At 40.8% G+C, this 15,465-nt stretch overlaps 1 protein-coding gene across 3 annotated transcripts in view; it reads right to left on the bottom strand.

Moving 5' to 3' along the window:
• Positions 1 to 15,465, bottom strand: part of PLCL2 (phospholipase C like 2) — a 323,803-nt gene that overhangs the window by 90,377 nt on the left and 217,961 nt on the right. For all 3 annotated transcript variants that reach the window (XM_027872451.1, XM_027872449.1, XM_027872450.1), the window contains exon 3: positions 171 to 2,657. In XM_027872451.1, the coding sequence (XP_027728252.1) occupies positions 171 to 2,657 (2,487 nt within the window). The remainder of the gene's footprint in view (positions 1 to 170; positions 2,658 to 15,465) is intronic.

The following is a 15,465-nucleotide window of genomic DNA, read 5'->3' as shown; positions in this document are numbered from 1 at the left end:
AAATATGATTGATAGGGGGTAATATGTAATTAATGAAAAATAGTTTGAATGCAATTGACATTTACAAATCATTTGAGTCTAGAATATGCATAGTAACTGTGTAAACAATATACATCTGAGAGCTCTGTGGAAACACCAAAGGTTGGATTTTTAAGAAACAAGAAATGTACCTGCATGTTCTCTCTCAAATCTGTGGCATCCCGTATAGGCGGCTGGGCACTCTTGAACACTTCATCTACTGTTTTAATCCATAAGGTTCTCAAAGAGGCATATTCCCTGGATTTTTTCCCTTTCCTTACAGAAAGTCCCCTCTTGTGCGGCTTCCCTCCTCCCCTCCTGTTAGTAATAGCCACATGAACAAATAAAGATGCATGAGGCAATACCTCCCCAGTTAAAGACTGCAGAGGAACATGCCGGTAGCCAGTCTGTAAACACTCAAAGGGAATCGTGTACTGCCCAATAAATTCATCCCCAATATAATCATCATCCAATACTACAAAGCGCACCATGGCCAGTTCTGGGAGGTTGATCTGAAATTCAAAACTTTCATCAAAAATGGGAGTGTCTCCGTTCTGGTTGACAGTTTTTGTCCTTTGTTCGGCACAGTCTGCGGGGATTCCATGGATCTCCACGTAGACGTAAGGATCCACCACATCCCCTTTGGCACCTGAGCCTTTGGGCTTGGGGAAGTTCTGCCCGCTGATGATTTTGATGTGGAGGAGCTGCGGGGACACCCCAGGAACAGAATCTTTTGTGTTTGCGCTAAAGAAGGAGACCTCTTCCCTCATGATGGCTGGCCGCAAGACATAGCCACAGTTCCCGTTCTGTCGAAACCAGCCAATGTTCAGGTCCATCATCAAACCGGGAGTCTGAAAGTTCATGGCAACGATTTGACAGCCACACTTCCAAAAGTCCTGAGGGTTCATGTTGCTAGAATCAATCCTCATGGGACTCGGAAAGACTCTGGCAAGAAAACGTTTGTTGTAATTGACAAAATCCCCTGGATTCTCATTGGCGTATTTGCTAGCGAGCACTTCGTTAAAGGAGCAAACCTCCCAGTACTTCTGAGCCTGAAAGGACACTTGGAACTCTTTAAACTGAACCGATTTGCAGATGCTCACCAACTCAGAGAGTTCTTTGCAAAGCTGAAATCGTTTTACAGGCACCACATTAGCCTGCTCCACATTTTCTTTCCCTATTCTCTGAGACATCTCTGCTCCTTCATCTTCATCAGTAACGTCTCCCTCTAACCCAGGGCAACTGGTGGAAAGTTTTTTTGCCTTAATGAGTATTTTCCCTTTTAGGACGTCGGGAGATGGCAGATAGGATTCTTCCTCGTTGGGTGACGTCGTATAGAGTTTGTCTCCCAAAATTTTCTTCATGTGTTGGACCATTACCTTTTGCTGTTTGATGGAACAGTGGTTTTCTAGACACAGAATAAGAGGGTATCCTGAAGCAAAGAATGCATACTTGTTAATGATATCAATGACGCTTCGGAAGACTATCTGCGAGGTCATGGTGTGGCCTGTATAAATTACAGGCTCATTATCTGGCCCATCCCACACATCTAATTCAACACTCCGACAGCCCATTTTCAGAGCTCGAATGTACCCTGTGATATCCGACGGGCCTCGGAACTGGTCTTCTATCAGGTAGGTATTATGAGATGAGTTTATAAAGTAATGGGACAAAGGTTGCTTCATGTCCTGACAAACCTGCTTGTGCTCTGGATCGAAAATGTAGCAGTCAGGGGACATAAGGTAGTTAGTGAAGCCATCGATGGAGAGCCAGCCCCGTTCCTGGCCCTCTTTGGATGGCTCGTATTTGTGAATGATCTCCAGGCTGACTTCTTCATCGATGTGGGCCACACCTTGCTCTGCCTCTAAAAACATCATGAGGTCCTTAGTATCAAGGAATTCTTTATTGCTCGAAAACTGGACTAAAAGGAAATAAATTTCGGGCCGGGTACAGAGCTCGTGGAAAACCTCAGCAAATTCTTCCTTCGTCACTTCAGTGCCCGTTTTGTCCTTGGACTTATGCAGTTCTTTGAACTTCAGCTCAATTTTGCTTGTTTTTAAGCCAGGGTTAAGGTTTTTGATGCACTGCACAGCAGTGCACAGAAACATGTGTCCAAAATTATCTACATCGACTTCACTAAACAACTGTGAAACCCAAGAAGTCCGCATGTTGTCTTGACTGCTCTCGATCATGTCAAGCGTATGCTTTCCATAAGAGATGAGGTATCGCAGCCCCGTGACCCAGATGTTGGCCACGTCAGCAGAGTTGGCCACTAAGTCGAGTGACTCATAATTCTCTCCATAGATGACAGAAAACGCACAGTCTTCAGAGATCTGGTCAGAAATTCCATTGCTGCGGAAAATATCTGTATTTTTTCCTGTTCTCACTTCCTTGATCGACTTAATGTCAACCTTGGCTTTCTCGGAGTCCTTCTTGGATGGTTCCCATCGCAGAGACTGCATGTCAGCGTCTAAGAGAAAATATCGGTGGTAAATTCTAGAGTTGGAGCGAACCTTCTTGAGTTCTGAGCCTTCGACCATTGAATTGATGCAGTCACTGGCACTGCTGATCTTCTTCTCTGTCGGCATGCTGCTAAACGACACCGTCTTTTTCCGTTCTCTTTTCTGCTTGGTGCCATCCTGGGGGAAGAGAGGGAAAAAAATAATCAATTTTAGTATATTTGTATAATATATGCATGTGGTTTCTCTGCTCTAGGCTGGGGATAAAATGTTAAGATATATTCTCTCCTAAAAAATAAAATGACCTTTCACTCATTAAGCACTTTATGCCTTGGGCCGTGAACTAAGATATTCATTAACTTCTAGTGATTATACAGGACAGCGCAAGAAGAGTATGCATCACTGACAGGTATGGATTCACTCTTAAACTGATGCTCAATGGGATGTGTCAGATAGCTCCAGCTTAGCTGTAGCTGCAGGGAATTCTTTTGTGGCTAGTCCTGATCTGTATACAGTGTCTATGTTATTTGGGCTGTTCTGGAGGCTAGACAGAAATCCACATCAAAGGGTGCCATGGCAGCCAGGAACAAGATGAAAGGAGGGAGTACAAGGAGACAGATTTCTCTAGGAGAAATCCCAGACTCTCCAGATTTCCACATATCTGGATCATCCATGGTTCCATGAGTTATTTGAACCTATGAGATTCTACTTCAGAAAGAGGAAAGACAGAGGAACAATTGAAGAGAGAGGGAGAGGAGGATGAAGAGGGGAGGGAGAGGAAAAAGAGGGAGGGGAAAAAGAATAAGGAAAGGAAAATGGAGAAGGAGAGAGAGAAAAAGAAGAGGGAGAGAAAGAGTAAGAAAGAAAAGGAGAGGGAGAAAAGGATGAGGAAGGAGAGGGAGGAAAAGGGACAGGGAGAGAGAGAGGAAGAAGAGAGAGACAGAGAAAGAATGAAAAAGAAAGGGAAAGAAGAAGGGAGAGGAAAGGGAGGGGGAGGATGGGGGGAGTGGGATGGAGAAGGAGAGAGAGGTCACAGAGAGGGATAAAGGGAGACAGAGACAGAAAGAGACAGAGAGAGACAGAGAAAAGAAATAGAGTTCAAGAGGCAGAAAGAGACAGACAAAGACCGAGATTTTTTTTCTGGCTATCCTTCCCAGGATTAAAATTCTACCGATTGATTTCTGCAAAGTGTTTTCTGTATTTACAAAAGGCCCACAATCATGGCATTTCCAGTATTCCTGTAATACTCCTAATAATAATACTCCAATTAATGAGATCTGTGGTCTCATGAATGTGCATAATGTAACTCATCCTGCATAACCTGTGTTACCCTCTCCTATGTCCTTCCATAAGTTCACCCCAAGGGCCCACTCAAACTGCTAGGGGCCTTCTGCCCATTCTTTTGACATTTCATGGGTAACATATAGCATACAAGCTGTCCGTGTGTTTTCCCTCATTCTTGACACGTGACTGGGGTATCATACAATCCTCCTTCCCTCTCCTCCCTCCATATATCCAGTCCTTTGCCATATCTGGCCATTTCTCCCTTCCCATCTTTTCTCATCTCCAGCCCCTCCTCTCCTCTCACAGAGCTACCTCCTCAGTTCAGGTCCTCATCGCCTCTCCCCTACATTATTACAACTGTGTCCTTCTGGTTCTGCTTATGGCTTTCTGGACTGCCCCATGCCTCAGCTGTTGTCTCACCCTGGAACTTCCCTTGGTGCTGTGTTCTCTTCATTTTGGAACATCCATTTGCCTCTTTGGCCTTCTGGCCCTGGAATTCTCTCTCCTGTTCCCACTGGGGACCCAGAGCAGCCATTGTTCACTCCCCTCCTGGTTCTGCTCCCCTCGAAGTCTTTGACACCACGTCATTCATGTGAGTACCCTGCCTTACCCCCTTTCAACTACCTTTTGTGAGTTGTTTTCTTGCATTAGAATGAAAGCTGTCTTGTGTTTGAATTTATATCCTTCATGCTTGGCACACAGTAAGCACTAAATAAATGTTTCTTGCTTTGCCTGCTTCAAGTCTTTCCTGATTCACCTCCACCTTCCATATAACTAGCAAGCCATCTCTTGGTACAGATCTGGCCACATCACTCTCCTCCTTAATAGACTACCTGTTGCCTCTGTGGATATTAAAGCTCTTCACAACCTGGCCTCATCTTATTTGGCCAGGATCATTGGATATCACTCTCCTTCCACCCATTGCAATCCCGGCCAAGCCAGCCTACTCTTAGTTCCTCACCCCGAACACTCTGTCTCTTGTCCCCATGCTTTTCGATTGGTGTTTCCATGTGACTGGAGTAGACACCCTCTTTGCCTCCACCTCACAGAATCTTTCTTCAGGATGCACCACCTTCCAAATGAACCCTCTCCTAATACCCTTTTCCCCAACTGTTATTTGTCTCCCTTTCAAACAATCTTATATTTAACTTTTCTTGTTGTTGAGTTGTTTCAGTTGAGTTGACTCTTTATGACCCCATTTGGGATTTTCTTGCAAAGATACTGGAGTGGTTTGCCATTTTCTTCTCCAGCTCATTTTACAGATGAGGAAACTGGGGTAAACAGGGTGAAGTGAATTGCTGAAGGTCACACAGTGAGTGAGTGTCTGAGGCCACATTAGAACTCAGGTCCTGGGGCAGCTAGGTGGCACAATGAATAGAGCTCTGGCCTTGGAGTCAGGAGGACCTGAGTTCTCAGCCTCAGACACATAACACTTACTAGCTGTGTGACCCTGGGCAAGTCACTTAACCCTGATTGCTTCACCAAAAAGCAAAAACAAACAAAAAAAAGAACTCAGGTCCTCCTGACTCCAGGGTCAGTGCTTATCTACTGGGCCACCTAGAGGCCCATTTGTATTTAACTACCTTGTATTTATTTTCTTTACATTGATTCTGCCTATACTCAGTACCTGTTATCTCTCCAGTTAGAATGAAAACGTCTTCAAGTAAGGAGTTCATTCATACTTCATTCACTGTATTTGAATTCCCAACAGCCAGCATGGTGCTTGGCACATAGTAAGTTAAGTGTTTAATAACTACTTGCTGGTTGCTTCTCTGATAACATCCTTTGCCCCACATGCCCTGGTAACACATTGTAGCTTACTCAAAGCCACCACTGACCTCCCCATTGCCCACTGAGGTCATCCTCAATGTCTTTTCTTTAGAAACGTTGAATGGCATTGCAAGTAGCCATGAGACACCATTGGAAGCAATCCAGTATTATTGGGTCATTAAAACTATCCAAAGAGAAACTGGGGACCACAGAAACTTCTAAAGTCCTCCCAAACTACAGCACCTTGTTTGGTTCCAAAGGCGGATCACATTATTCTCTTCCCCCAAACCCATGCATTCATTTTCCTTTCTCCAAAAGTTGATTTATTAGTAGGCAGAAATAAACTTTATCATAAAGAACATTCTGTTTAAGCTAAAGATGGATGGATGATTTCAAACAATTATAAAAAAATTTTAACTTCCAAAAGTTATTACCTTTTAATTTATACATGAAATCTGGACAAGTTTTCAATCACTGAGAACTATATTCCATTTTTTTCTCACTGCTTTCCTATTCGGTGAGTAAGGCACGGGCTGGGGAAGAGAACCTGTGGCCTCAAGGTCACATGTGGCCCTCTAGGTCCTCAAGTGCAGCCCTTTGACTGAATCTAAACTTCACAGAACAAATCCCCTTCATAAAAGGATTTGTTCTGCAAAACTTGAACTCAGTCAAAAGGCCACACTTGAGGACCTAGAGGGCCACCTGTGACCTCTAAGGCTGCTGGTTCCCCATCCTTGGCATGGGAGATAAAATTTGGAGTTACAAAATCATAGTAAAGAAAAGTATCATGGGCCCAGAGTGGGGGGAAAAAACACATGCAGTCAAATATTATACTAAGATCATTCTAATTCTCCTAGTCTGGACATAACCAGTTTAGAGGAAAATCTCTTTCACATGTATTTTGAAAAGCTATTAAGCTCTCCTCTATGGCTGATACTCAAAACTGCTCTTTCTTTTTGAATATATACAATTTCATAAGCAAATTACATCTCAGGTAATTAAATTCCAACTCACTCTTATGAGTATCATTTCCTTCAAAGTTTCACAAAGAGCAACAGAGGCGTCTATGATTTGGATACTAAGATATGAGGCATAAAAGCCAGCAGTAAAAGTACTTTTAAAAAAACAACAACTCTATCTTCAGAGACAAAAGAAGCAAAAAAAAAAAAAAAAAAAAAGGGGCCACTCTATCCACAAAAACACATTTTATTAGAATGGCTCCAAGTCCCTGAAGCGTGCATTGTGTTTTAAACGTTCAATCAGGTTTGCATGAAATTAAATCTGTGATCAGCCCTAAGTGAGGGCATGAAACTCCTGAACATGGAAATTCACATTTTCCAGAACAGGAGGGACTTTATTAAAAAGTGAGACGAATTCAAGGGTAAGTGAAGAAATGAGACAATGAGATCTAATCGGTATGAGAACATCTCCATGTTGTGGTTTCCTATAAAAAAAAAAAACACCAGAAAATACTGGTATTGGGAAATTGAAAAAGGAGTCACAGTAAGATGAAAAATCAGTTAGGAAAATACACCTTCAAGTCTTTACTATCCATAAATTTTGTCATAACATTATAATTTCTTTACTCTAGCACTTTAGATACACTATTGCAAAGACCCAAGGCTTTTTTCGTCAGGCTCTTCCCTCTACTGATGAACTCATCAAGCCCTCTGTGGGGGCTCCTGTTGGAAATCTACTGCAACTTGAAAAGAAATCATCTTTCAGCTAGCCTAGGGATTAACTAGTCTAAACAGAGTTCATTATGAGCCCTCACTTAAACCTTTTAAATATAGCAGATACTCAATAAATGTTTATTGGTTAATTGGTTACTTGCTGAGATGGGGGGGTGGACTCATGACTTCGTTAGTTTAGTGAAGTCCCAATGTAGAAACCTTTTCTCTTGGTACAGAGGGATAATTCACCTGTAATTTCCAGTCTTCTGGAGTTGCCAGGGGGCACTGGGGGATTAAACAACTTTCTCAAGGTCACACAGCAAGCGTATTTGCAGAAGTTGACCCCGCACCTTCCTTACACAACGATCTGCCCTCTAATCAATAAGCCACGTTATCTCTCAAAAAGATTCAAAAACGTATGGCCAACAAAACATTCCAAATGAAAAGATTTTCTTTTTTTCCTTTTTGGGGAAAGAGACATGAACTCACCAAATATATTCAACACACCAAGATATTTTGTAAGAGAGCAAGTTACATGTGCTTTGTGCTAGGCACAGATCGGGCATTCAGGAAATATTTGTTGACTGGCTGATATCTGGCTTATCTTTTGTTTTCTTGCGGCTCCTTCCCTTTCACCTCCTTGGCGATCCGGTGGTAACGGCCTCCCTGACATTTCTTGAACATGACATTCTATCTCCTGACTCAGGGCATTTTCACTGGCTATCTCCCACGTCTGGAATTCTGTGTCCTCTCATCTCTACTCTCTGGTTTTCTCGGCTTCCTTTGGAGTCTCAGTAGAAATGTCATCTTTTGCAAGGTCTTTCCCAACCACCGTTAAATGTGAGTGAGTACCTCGGCTCTGACGATTACCTCCAGTCTACCTTGTATACGTCTTGTTTGAACACAGTTTGCATGCTTCCCGCAGTAGACTGTGAGCTCCTTGAGAGCGTGGACCATGTTTTTCCCTCTCTTTATACCCCTAGTGCCTAGCACAGCTCCTTTCACATAGCAGGTGCTTAATGAATCCTTTTGGATTTGACTTCACAGAGAGGAGAAACATGCTCCCTTTACTCACTACAGATGAAAAATGAACTCAGACTCCATAAGTGGTACCTAACCTAAGGTAACATCATAAGCTAGTACATAAATTGGTGGGGCTGGCAACAGCATGAACATTCTAATCTGCTTTAAACATATAATTCTGACTTATACACACACATCTAGTCATATGTATTTTAATGATGTAGCTAAATGAATAGAGCATTAGGCTTCGAGTCAGGAAAAGCTGAGTTCAAATCTGGACTTTGACATTTACTAGCTATATTACCTTGGGCAAGTCACTTAACATCTCTCTCTGCCTTAGTTTCCTCTTCTGTAAAATGTAGATAATAACAGCACCTACCTCCCAGGGTTGTTGTGAGGATCAAATGAGATAAAAGTAGTGAAGCTTAGCACAGGGCCTGGCATTTGCTTATTTCCTCTAATTATGTGCTGTGTATAATAAGGAGAAATATCTATCTTATCATATTTCCATGATACACATCCAGAAGGCATCCCTGAATTTTTATAAAATGTCTTACTCTACACTCCAGAATATGCTGGTAAATGTTTAACAACTGGCATTCTGGAATAAATGTACACACAACATACTTTTAAGGTTAATCTGCATTGCTAAGATCTTCTCCATCATTTACGTCTAGACAATCAGCAAAAACAGTAAATCAAGCCCTGATTTGTGGTATCTGCTGATTTCAAAGATATAAATGCTCACACTGAAAAATCTAACAATCCCCTCCCAAGTCGGAACATGAGTTGCTCCAACAAACCCCCATCTACATCAAATATTGGTGAGTATAGTTTTAAGTTGCGCATCATTCAACTATTTCAAAGACCAACATGTACAAACCAAACACCTGGAGAAGTCGTGATCTTTTAAATCATTCTCTACAATGGAAAATGCTAACATTCAAAAAAAAAAAGGAAAGAAAAAAAGAAAATGCTAATATTCAGTTAGAGGTTAATGAAACTAAAGATGTGATTTTTCTTTCCCATCCAAGTTTATGAATCCCATGAAATCCATTCACAGAAACTGAAGAAGCTCAGTGCTAAGAGAATTGGGGTCCACAAATGAATGTGGCTATCATGTTCAGTCTTTGTATCTTCATTGTTTATCATAATGCCCTGCATATGGCGGGTACCTCCTAAATGTCTCTGGTATCATAGAATGTTAGAGATCCAACCTACCTACTATATGACTTTTCATTAGATAGCTCTTGTCTCTATTTGATATGTAGCCCAATAATTATAGCGCCTCTCTTCACTACAACTGCTTATTTGAGTGATGTGACCTTTCATATCTAAGCTCAAATTCTATGTCCTCCATAAGGCCTTCCCCATTCCCTCCAGTCCTCAGGGAATCCTATGAATTGACTGGCATAGACAGCGTTTTAGGGTTTACAAAGAGCATCCGTATACATTAACTAATTTGATCCTCATGATAACCTTTGAGGGAGGTAAGACATAGCATGGCTCTCAATAAATTCTTAGAACATAAGTGTCAATTAGTGACCAGACCAACCTATACATTGTAATCTAACAAAAAAAATTACCCTCATATACGCGAATTTGTACTCATATGTATTTGAGACAGCTAGGTTGTGCAGTAGATAGAGCACAAAGCCTGGAGTTAGGAAGATGCAACTTCCCGAGTTCAAATCCAGCCTCAGACACTTACTACCTGTGTGACCCTGGGTGAGTCACTTAACCCTGTTTGCCTCAGCTTCCTCATCTGTAAAACGAGCTGGAGAAGAAAATGGCAAAGCACTCCAGTATCTTTGCCAAGAAAATTCCAAATAGCAGTCACAAAGAGTTAGACATGAATGAAAAATGATTGAACAACAACAAAATAGGGATAAAAATATCCCCTAGCTCCCAGGTTGTTGAGAGGACCAAATGAGATAACCATTGTAAAATGCTTAGCACAGTGCCTGGAACATAGTAAGCTCTATATAAATGTTAGCTATCATTATTATTATTATCAAATTCTCATCTCTTGAGTTATAGAATGTGATTCACTAGTGCTGCTAAAGAAATCCATAATGCTGTGATTCATGCTAGAGTAATATTCTTTCCTTTTTTTTTTAACCTATTTTAACCCTGCAGAGTCCTTTCACATCTATTGTTATATCTGACCTTCACAACATCCTTCTGAGGTCTGACAGGATCCTACTTATTATTAAAATCAGTTAATATAGTGAGTAAAAATGTAACCTCCTCTCACTTTCCCCAGTCAAATCCTATAACAATGAAAAACATGCAATGAAAAGCCATTTATTAAGTAAAACAAGAGGATAATTCAGTAGACCGCATATAATACTAAGGTGCTGCTTAATAAAAGTAAATTGAAATACATATTAACACTACTTATATATCCACCTATCTATATTTATCTACCAGTATCTCTCTATCCATCCATCTATCTGTTATCTACCTATCTATCCATCTACCTATTCTATCTGTCCATCCACCAATCCAGATACCTATCTACCATCCATCCATCTATCTATTCATCTCTCCACTTAACTATTTATCTGTCTGTCTATCTACCTATCTATCTTGTCTGTTGGATAAGATGACTTCTGGGGTCTCTCCCAACTCTGACATTCTGTGATACCAGAGACGTTTATGAGGTACCCACCATATGCAGGGTATTATGATAAGCAATGGAGATACCAAGATTGAACATGAAAGGACCATTCATTAGTGGATCCCAATTCTCTTAGTACTGAGCTTCTTAACTTGAGTTTCTGTGAATGGATCTCGTGGGGTTGGCAAACTTGGATGGGGAAAAATGAATGTTGATATTTCCTTTAATTATTTAAAATCCTTCTTCTGAGAAGAGGTTAACAGACTTCACCAAGCTGTCAAAAGTTTCCATTAGAAAAAAAAAAGATGAAGAGCCTTATCTTAAAGAATGATTTAAATGATCACAACTTCTCTAAATCTTGGGTTTTTATATGTTGGTCTTTGAAATAGTTTAATGATGAACAATTTAATTTATCCTCTCTCTCTCTCTCTCTCTCTCTCTCTCTGTCTCATCCATCATTGAACTGAATCCTGAAAAGCTGGCTTCTGCTATGTTAGAGAGCTGCATTTCATCTCATGTGTAACTGTTTGTCATCAAAAGGTGATGGGTGATGACAGCCCATGGAAAACCCATCTGGCCCACTAATTCCCTTCATCTAAGTTAACATAATTTGTCAACCAAAGAAGGAATAAAAGCCAATGACATGAGTATGCAAATGACAGTTTTAGTGAAAATACCAATCCTGGTCTTCCAGACTCCTGGGTACCTTAGTAGATAATTATTTTCTGCCTTTTCCCAGTTGAGTACATCATAACTGATTTGCTTGGACTTTGTTACTTACAACTGATCCTTCGATTGCAATCAAAATTGAAATGTAGCACAAGTACCACCTTCCCTAGGAACCTTTCCTGATCCCCCAACTGCTGGTGCCCTCCCTCCCCAACTACCTTGTATTTACTTTGTAGTTACTCCATATATACTACTATTACTCCATTTACTCTGTATATACTACTACCATTGCATGTACCAATTAATAACGCTTAAAACTGCGCAAAGACGTTTGGACCACCCTTTATATGTTCATGATATCTCCCCAGAGGAGGAGGAAAAAGAAGAGATGTAGCATTTACATGGGCTTTAAGGTTTGCAAAGTACTTTACATATGTTAACTGCTTTGATCCCCGCCAGTGCCTAGCATAGTGCCTGGCATGGAGCAGGTGTTCAGTAAATGCTTGTTGACTGATTCTGTTAGTAAAAAAAGGATTAGTGACTTGAACAGGACCAGTGTCCTATGATCAGCCAAATTGTTTCAAAAATAATCCCTTTAGCAAAATGTTACATCTTCCAACCTGATCTGAGTCATGGGTGAAAACGGTGGGGGGCTAGGGAAAGGAATGCCTGTCCTTTAAAATGCACACAGAAACAGAAGGCTGGGTAACTGTAGGCTGGCTTTTTCTTCCATTCAATCACACTAACTTGGAATGAAAGAGTGACTAATTCAGGCTGCATCAGGCATCCCTTGCAGGATTTTCCAGACAGCTTCCAATCCTTGACATGCCTCCCAAGAACACCCGAAACAGACCCCAGGATGGCGGTGGCCCCTCTGAAGGTTTAGAACATTAGGCCTTAAAGAAAAACAGAAATAGTCAACTACTGGTTATCTGTCCTCAAGGTAGCAGCCTTTACTGGAAATAATACAAATTGTGAAGGATCTGCCATGGTTTTCTGCACACTTAGGCATCCTTCCCTCACATGATTCATCATTTCCACTCACCTATCTCCTTATGTGCCCTGCTGCCAAAGAATTGAAAATTTTTCAGCCATATTGACCCTCAAAAGTCAGTTATTAAGTAATCAAGGCGGAAGTCCTCCCACTGACAAAACTGTAGGTTCTTGAAGGACCATAAATGACTTTCCTGGAAGAGGTACTGTCCCTTTAAGAATTACACACCTCTAAACTCCCCAGTGCTTCAGAAGAGATCTTATTGGCAGAAATTCTAGGGACAAAGAAAAGGCACGTTATTTCTTGAGAAATATCAGTCAGCCTCAGTGAAAATCCAAAGGGGAGAACATCAGAGAGGGAGATTTTCATTGCTCTTCAAAATCAGAATGATAGACTGTAAGAATTAAGTCTTCGAAAGGAGCCTTGGAGGAAAAATGAAAACGAAGTTATTCCCTTAAAAAAAACACATCCAAATTTACAGCAAGTACCTGTATTCACGCAAACCCTGAACAATACATCTTTATGATTCTTGGTAGAACTAACCAACCCAACAGCTTGTGAATATCCCATCTCATGAATAACCAAACATCAGAATTTGAACCCATAACAAGTACACTACTACCAAATGGCTAAGCATGTCTGCTCTCTCTTCCTAACAGGCTTTTTAAAGCTGAGATTATTGCTTGAAGAAAGAAAAATACAAAAGAAGAGTCCCAAGAACATCATCTAAAAAATTTGTGTGAGGCAGAGTCAAGATGGCAGAGAGAACCCAGGAAGTTGCCTGAGCTCTCCCCAGTTTCCCTTGGAAACAACATTAAATTTAGCCTCTAAATGGATTCTGGAGTGACAGAACCCACAAAAAGATGGAGTGAAATAATTTTCCAGCTTAAGATAACTTAGAAGGAGCTCAGGAAAGGCCTGTTTCACCTGGGTAAAAGGGGAGCACAGCTCAGGGCAGACAATGTCTGGGTAAGTCAATAGGAGGCTGTTAGCCACAGCACAGGTCAGCAACTGAGGCCCTTCCGTCCTAGCTCAGCAGGCCAGTAACACAGCAGGCCAGCTGTGAGGGCTCCAGCCCCAGTACAGCAGGCAAACTGGTAGCCCCCAAACCCAGGGCACAGCAGGTATGACTAGGTTGGGCCATTCCAGTGCAGTGGGCAAGTCACCAGCACCGCAGGACCCAATGCAGAAAGTCAGTGACCAGACCCCTGGACCCTAGCACAAGAAGCTTGGGCCACTGCCCCCTGTGCCCCAGGAGCACAGCTCAACTTTAAAAATGAGCAATAAACAAAAAAGGGCCCTAACCATAGAAAGCTACAATGGCAACAGGGAAGATCAAAACACAAACTTAGAAGAGGACAACAATGTCAAAATACCTACCTGCAAAACCTCAAAGGGGAATGTGAATTGGTTTCAAGCCCAAAAAGTGCTCTTGAAAGGGCTCAAAAAAGATTTTAAAAATCAAGTAAGAGAGGTAGAAGAAAAATTGGGAAAAGAAATGAGAGTCTGGTAGAAGAATTATGAAAAAAGAGTCAACAGCTTGGAAAAGGAAGCACAAAAATTGACTGAAGAAGACAACACCTTAAAAAACAGAATTGCCCAAATGGAAAACAATCCACTGAAGAAAATGACTCCTCTAAAAGTAGAACTGGCCAAATGGAAAAGGAGATACAAAAACTAACAGAAGAAAATAAATTCCTTAAAAATTAGAATTGGGCAAATGGAAGCTAATGACTCTATGAGACATCAAGAATCGATCAAACAAAATCAAAAGAATGAAAAAACAGAATAAAATGTGAAATGCCTAATTCAAAAAAAAACTGAACAGGAAAATAGATCCAAGACAGATAATCTAAGATTTATTGGACTATTTGAAAGCCATGAATTAAAAAAAGAGCCTGGATAGCATCTTTCCAGAAATTATCAAGGAAAACTGCCCCAATATCCTAGAACCAGAGGGTAAAATAGTCATTGAAAGAATCCACAGGTGACTTCCTGAAAGAGATTCCAAAATGAAAACTCCAAGGAATATTATAGCCAAATTACAGAATTATCATGTAAAAGAGAAATATTGCAAGCAGCCAGAAAGAAACAATTCAAATATCAAAGAGCCACAGTCACAATTACAGAGGACTTAGAAGCTTCTACATTAAAGGATCAAAGGCTTAGAATATACTACTCAGAAGGCAAAGGAGCTTGGATTACAACCAGGAATCAACTGCTCAGCAAAGATGAGCATAATCTTTCAGGGGAAAAGATGGACATTCAATGAAATGGGTGACTTTCAAACTTTGCTAATGAAAATGCCACAGCTGAATAGAAAATTCAATCTTCAAATAAAAGACTTTAATATGATGATAAAAATATTAAGGGTTAAAAAAAGTACTATACTGGGAGAAGAGGAAAGGGGGAGGCAGAAAAGGGTAAATTACATTACATGAAGAGGTACAAAAGACCTATTACAGTAAAGGGAAAGAAGGGAGGGGGTGAGAATTATTTGACCCTTACTCTCATTGGATTTGACTCAAAGAGGGAATAACATACACACTCAGTTGGATATAGAAATTTATCTTACCTTATAGGGAAGTAGGAGAAGAAAGAGGAAATAAAAAGGGGGAGACTGATAGAAGGGAGGGCAGATTGAGCGAGGCAGTGGTCAGAAGCAAAACACTGATGAGGAAGGAAAGGGCGAAAGGGGAGAGAAAAGTATAAAAAGGGAGAAAATAGGATGGAGGGAAACATACAGTTAGTAATCATAACAAAAATATAAATTGTCCAGATTAACAGAAGAGGAAATAAAATACTTAAATAACTTCATTTTAGAAAAAGAAATTGAACAAGTCATCAATGAACTCCATAAGAAAAAATCTCCAGGGCCAGAAGAGAATTCTACAAAACATTTAAAGAATAATTAATTCCAATGCAATATAAACTATTTGGAAAAACAGGTGA

Source organism: Vombatus ursinus, unplaced genomic scaffold (genome assembly GCF_900497805.2).
Source record: "Vombatus ursinus unplaced genomic scaffold, bare-nosed wombat genome assembly UNPS02014799.1, whole genome shotgun sequence".
NCBI classification, from domain to species: domain Eukaryota; kingdom Metazoa; phylum Chordata; class Mammalia; order Diprotodontia; family Vombatidae; genus Vombatus; species Vombatus ursinus.
This window is presented reverse-complemented; position numbering and strand designations above follow the sequence as displayed.